Below are 6,349 nucleotides of genomic sequence, written 5' to 3' on the forward strand. Positions count from 1 at the left end.
TATTGGTTCTTGATATTGGTTCTTGATTCTTACTTAGGGTTTGAAAGAAACAATAAGGTATGAGAAGTTGATCATAAGGGTCTTTGAAAAACGTTACTCCTTATTTGACTGGAAGAGAGAAGGTGATCGAATTTGAGTTCTAACAGGACTCTTATAACGGTTACTTTGACTGTTAGGATTTCAAGAGTAATTAAACTCTAATTGCTCTAGGATTTCCCCTTACTCTTTGACTAGAAGAAAACTAGAAGTGATGCTAACAGGATTAGAAGTTTGAGCATATCTATAATTTAGGATATTAAATTTTAATGAATTAAGACAAGATGGAACATACCTGAGCCGAAGAACCAACTTCTTAGTGACTCCTTTCTTGTTTCTGCAATAAAGTTAGTATCATGCAACATAGTTATCAGCCAGATTTTTCTAACCAGGTGTGTGTGCTTAATACAAGCACGAGTCTAAATCAAACACATTGTACTTTACTATCTACATCTAATTATACCTTTCTAGCCAATCGTCAGGGTTCAACTAGTTGGAAGTATTGATTAGACCTAGTTCTAGTTTGTTTTCCTTTTCAGCATTGTTTCTAAGAAAGTGGTGTCTAATATCATGTGCTTGGTTCTCTTATGCTGACATAGATTTTTTGCAATGTTTATAGCACTAGTGTTAACATAGAAATAGGAAATCAACCAACAAAAATACCATAATCCCTTAGTTGTTGTCTTATCTATCCTAACTGAGCACAACAGGATGCTACTGCTACATATTCAGCCTCAGCTGTGGATAAGGCCACTGAGTCTTACTTATTTGTTCCCCAAGACACCAGACAAGAACCTAGAAAATGAGTTGTTCCTGAAGTGAATTTCCTGTCAACATGAAAACCTGTATAGTCAACATCAGCATAACCAACTGGATCAAAGTTATACCCTCTGGGATACCATAGGCATAGGTCAGGGGTCCCCTTGAGATATCTTAGTATCCTCTTGACAACCTTCAGGTGAGATTTCTTGGGATTTGCCTGAAATCTTGCACACAGTCCCACACTGAATACAATATCAGGCCTGCTTGCTTTGAGGTACAACAGTAACCCAATCATCCCACTAAATAGTTTATGTTCAACACTTTTCCCTTCTTCATCAAGGTCCAACTTTGTTGCAATGGAAATGGGAGTGTCAATGGACTTAGAGGAGTTCATGTTGAATTTTTTCAGCAGTTTCTTGATGTATTTCTGCTGATGTATCATAGTTCTAGTAGGTGTTTGCTTGATTTGCAACCCCAAGAAGAAGTTCAGTTCACTATGCTCATTTCAAACTAATTCCCCATCATCTCAGCAAATTCCTTGCACATTGATTTATTAGTAGCCCCAAATATAATGTCAACCACATACACTTGCACAATAAGAATATTTTTGTCTTTGCTCCTTAGAAACAGAATATTGTCCCCCTTTCCTATTACAAAGATATTGGTTAAGAGGAATTTGAGAGTATTTCATACCAAGCTCTTGGAGCCTGTTTCAATCCATACATGGCTCTATCTAACTTGAATACATAGTCAGGAAATTCTTCACTTTCAAACCCAGAAAGTTGTTCGACAAACACTTCCTCTTTTAGATAACCATTCAAGAATGCACTCTTTAAATCCACATGATACAAGGTGAACTCCATGTGTGCAGCAAAGGCTATTAGCATTCTTATAGCCTCCATTATGGCTACATGTGCAAACGTCTCAGCATAGTCACTACCCTCCTCTTGATTGTATTCCTGAACCACCAGTCTAGCCTTGTTTCTTGTGATATTTCCTTGTTCATCCAGCTTATTTCTAAACACATATCAGATATCTATGATAGTTCTGTTCTTGGGTCTTTGTACCAAGTTTCAGGCATTGCTTCTTTCAAACTGATTTAGCTCCTCTCACATGGCTATAATCCAATTTGGATCCTTTAGAGCTTCTTTGATTGTCTTAGGTTCAACCAGTGAGAGAAATGTTGTGAATGCACATAGATTTCTCATAGATGACCTGGTTTGCACTCATGCATTTGGATTAAAGATGATGTTCACAAGAGGATGTGAACTTTGATGTTTCCATGGCCTGATCTGCATACCTAGAGAAGATTCACCCAAGGAGTGACCCAAAAGAACAAGTTCAGTAGGTATAGTTTCACCAGTTTGGTTAGCAGTCATAGCAGTTCTTTCTTTTTCTTGTTCCTCGTGATCACTCTCAACTTCCTTGTGGTCTTTGGATCCATCTTCAGATTGAGGTACAGATTCCTTAAGAGCTTCATCACTAGTGAGTCCTATGTTAGAGGCTTTATTTTGTGGACCTTTCTCAGCCAAATTGTTAGATTCATCAAAAATAACATGAATATTTTCTTCTACACACATAGTTCTTTTATTAAAAACTTTATAGGCCTTACTATGTAGAGAGTAATCCAAGAAAATCCCCTCATCAATTCTGTCATCAAACTTACCTAGAGCTTTTTTGCCATTATTATGCACAAAGTACTTGCACCCAAATGCTCTCAGGTGAGTGATGTTGGGCTTTCTCCCTCAAAGTAACTCATAGGAGTTTTCTCAAGAATAGGTCTGACCATGCATCTGTTCAGCAAGTAGCAGACAGTGTTGATTGCCTCAGCCCAGAAACTCTTAGGCAATCCACTAGCAATCAGCATGATCCTCCCCATGTCTTCTAGGGATCTATTCTTTCTTTCTGCAACCCCATTTTGTTGTGGAGTTCTAGGTGCAAAGAAATTATGATCAATACCATGTGAGTGACAAAACTCAAGGAATTTTTGAATTCTCAAACTCAGTTACATGGTCTGTTCTTATACTTAATACATTACAACCTAGTTTCTATTGAATCATTCTAACAAATACACAGAAAACATCAAAGGTTTCATATTTAGATCCCAAAAACATAGTCCATATATATACTTGGAGAAGTCATCTACAATGACAAAAACATACCTCTTACCTATTCTGCTCCTCACTCTCATTGGTCCATATAGGTCCATATGAAGGAGTTCCAAAGGTTTGGAGGTGTTGAAAACCCTTTTAGATTAAGGTGACCTTACATGTTTTCCACTAACACATGCATCACAAACCTTGTCTGAGGAGAACTCAACTTTTGGTAAACCAAGGACCAGGTTCTTTGCTGCCAACTTGTTGAGTTGGGAAAGACTGGCATGACCTAGTCTTCTATGCCATAGTAGTGGGTAATTTTCCACTACACTTAAGCATGTATGCTCAGTATGGGGAATAAACATAATATATATCTTGTAAACATTATTATGTCTCTAACCTTTTAACACAACTTCATCAGTATCAAGTTTAGTGACAATGCAGATTTTGGAATTAAATTTTACTTCATTTCCTTTGTCACACATTTGGGAGATGCTAAGAAGATTGTGTTTAAGGCCTACCACATAATACACATCTTCTATAGCGTGAGAGAGTTACTTACCAACTTTGCCATTACCTGTTATTTGGCCCTTTTTTCCATTTCCAAAGGACACACCCCCTCATTGGAAAGCTATCAGTGAGAGGAAGTTTTGTTTTCTCCAATCATATATCTTGAGCATCCACTGACTAGATACCAGTCTTGATTATCCCCTCTCACTTTAGACTACACCAGAAATCACAAGTTAGTCTTGGGAACCCAGACAAGCTTGGATCCCTTTTTATTTGAAAAAGGATGAATCAGATCTCTTCTTGTGCAGTAGGGAAGAGGATTAGAAGCTATTCTCTTATTAACTTTAATCCACTTAGTATGGACAAAAGTCTTGGCTTTTGTATCTTCCTCCTTCTTCACAATTTTAGCAATATCAAAGGTGTTTCTAAACTGTGCATGAATTAAGACAGGACAAATATCTCTAAAGTGCCCTACCTTTCCATAATGAGTGCACATTTTATTATCAGAAATTCCTACATACTTTGGATCAAACTTGGAAACATGTTTTCTGTAGCCAATTCCTGATTTGCTAGAGCTGCAGTTTCCATTCAACCATTTCAGGGCATCTGAAGATCTATGCCATTTGCTTAGTCTAGATAGTTCATAATTAACCTTTTCTAGATTTTCTTGTAGGGCTTTATTTCTATATTCAACACCACAAAGATTATCTTTAGCCCTTTTTAATTCCTTTTCAAGTTTATCCTGCTGATCACTCATTTTTCCTTACCATGTATATCAGGAGACTTCTTATTCTTAGAAGTAAGTTCAAGAACCTAGTTCTTAAGGCCTTTGACCTGTCCCTCTAGATTAGCTTTGTTAGATTCAAACTCTTTGAGATCAAGTTTGCCACATCAAAGATTGCTTATTAACTGATCATTTCCAGCACTCATTTTGTCTATTTCACTCATCATGGTCATAATTATGGCCATCAATTATTTTTAAACATAACATGAATGTTTTCTTTTAAGACAGAGATATTTACCTGGTTTGTTTCATCTTAAGTTTCTGAATCAATCATGGACATCATTCCTATTACTTCTTCTTCTGTTTGGGTTTCTTCAATCGCTATCAGTGACACTTCGATGTTTTAATATCCAAAGTTAGCTTCTAGGGTCCTCCATATATTATGAGCAGAGATGCAAGAAGACACTTTGTAGATAATATTTCTAGGCAAGCTTCTGAAAGCATGTCCTTTGCTTTTGCATTTTTTTGGACTAGGTGACGATCTTCATCATCGTATTCCTCTTCTCTCTTGTTGCACTTGTTACCTTTACCAGCCATTTTCATCTAGAGAATTGGTCCATGACTAACAATTACCCATAGGTCAAAATCAGTAGCCTGATGGAACCTTTCCATATATATCTTTCATTCATCATAGTGGTGTCCATCAAATAGATGAGTCTTCCAATATGCATTCCAAGTTGTACTGCAAGCTCTGTCTCAACTGCCTGATGTTCATCAATTACAGCATAGAGACTTATAGTCTTATCCTCCTTTTCTTCCTCTTTATCACTTCCATTTTCCTCATATGCTGCCAAGAAGGCATGCTTCAGCTTCAGTGAATCATTTACCTAGGATTTTTCCTTTGTTGGAACCCTTTTCTCTTATCTTCTCCCATTTATCCCTTTTAGCTCATTCTTTCCTAAACTCAATTTCCCACATTGCGTAGTCCTTGACCATGTGATCTAGCTTGCTACACTTGTAGCACTCATCATAGTTAGCTTTGTCAATCTGCTTAGGCTTACCAATGGTCTTTCTCTAAGATGAACTTTTGGAGTTCTTCATGAAGCTCTTGAACTTAGCAAACATTGCTATGTCAGGATCATCATTGTCAGATTCGTCTTCTTCAGAAGCTTTAAGGAACAAGGCCTTCTTGCTCTTGGGTTCTTCCTTGCACAGTTCTATCTTCCTCATTTCATGAGTTTTTAAGTTCCCAACTAACTCATCAAGTGAAATTTTGTCCATCTGCTTGGCTTCCTGTAACGCTGTGACATTTAATTCCCATGAAGCTGGAAGGATCCTTAGAACTTTGCTGACCAACTCTTCTAAGGTAAACTCATTTCCAAGTGATTTCAAAACATTAGTTATTATGGTAAACCTAGTCATCATCTTCTGGATGGGCTCAGACCCCTTCATGGAGAAGAGCTCATAGTTTCTCATAAGTAGTTCTATCCTTGATCTCTTCACTTGTTTGTTCCTTCATGAGCAGTTTGGATTGTATCCCATATCTCCTTTACATTAGAGCATGCAGAAATTCTGTTGTACTCATCAGGACCAAGTCCGCAGATAAGGATTTTCTTAGCCTTTGTATTCTTCTCCATCATTCTGAAATCTGCTGCCACAAATTCAGAGGGGTCCTTAGGAACTGTTTCATTTTGTGTATTTTGTTTAGTCGGAGTCAATGGACCTTGATTCATTATGGTCCATAGTTCATACTCTTTAGTTGTTAGGAAGTATTCCATTCTTGCTTTCCACCAACTGTAATATTTTCTATTCAACAAGGGTGGTCTGGTTGTTAATTGTCCTTTATTAATTCCAGGTGGAGCACTCTTCTTGCTTCTAAGATCTCTCTATGTGTTAGCCGTGTATGTGAGAGAACTCGCTTTGATACCAATTATTAGTTTGAGTGCCCATTTGAATTACTAAAGAACTTTCTTCTTTACCGTGTTCCTTAAATGTGAAGTAAAATAATCAGTAAAGCAAACACATCGATTTTTACGTGGAAAATTACCTGGCTCAAAAGATGCAAAAACCACGAACTACTGCATAGCGTTTTCAACTTCAACTCCACTAGAACAATGAGACAAAATGTATCAATTACAAGACTCCAATTTAATACTCTCCAATACTCCTACTACGACTATTTAATTTACAAGTTACTCTAACATGTAAAGCAAACACTCAC

The 6,349-nt window shown here is 37.2% G+C and overlaps 1 protein-coding gene across 1 annotated transcript; it reads right to left on the reverse strand.

Moving 5' to 3' along the window:
- Window positions 1–219: 219 nt before the first annotated feature.
- On the reverse strand, window positions 220–1,240 carry LOC142163229 (secreted RxLR effector protein 161-like). The gene is made up of 3 exons (XM_075220493.1): window positions 801–1,240; window positions 332–373; window positions 220–280 (listed from the first exon to the last, which is right to left on the reverse strand). The coding sequence occupies exons 1-3, from the start codon at window positions 1,238–1,240 to the stop codon at window positions 220–222; spliced, it is 543 nt and encodes a 180-aa protein (XP_075076594.1).
- Window positions 1,241–6,349: the final 5,109 nt, after the last annotated feature.

Source organism: Nicotiana tabacum, chromosome 8, assembly GCF_000715075.1.
Source record: "Nicotiana tabacum cultivar K326 chromosome 8, ASM71507v2, whole genome shotgun sequence".
Classification (NCBI taxonomy): domain Eukaryota; kingdom Viridiplantae; phylum Streptophyta; class Magnoliopsida; order Solanales; family Solanaceae; genus Nicotiana; species Nicotiana tabacum.

What these genes read in the sequence shown, in the direction of transcription:
- LOC142163229 (XM_075220493.1), bottom strand. Translation starts at nt 1,240, where the DNA reads ATGATACATCAGCAGAAATACATCAAGAAACTGCTGAAAAAATTCAAC. An exon ending in GTGTCTTGGGGAACAAATAA is followed by an intron (nt 374 to 800) that starts GTAAGACTCAGT and finishes ACTTTATTGCAG; the next exon opens with AAACAAGAAAGGAGTCACTA. An exon ending in AAGTTGGTTCTTCGGCTCAG is followed by an intron (nt 281 to 331) that starts GTATGTTCCATC and finishes CCTAAATTATAG; the next exon opens with ATATGCTCAAACTTCTAATC.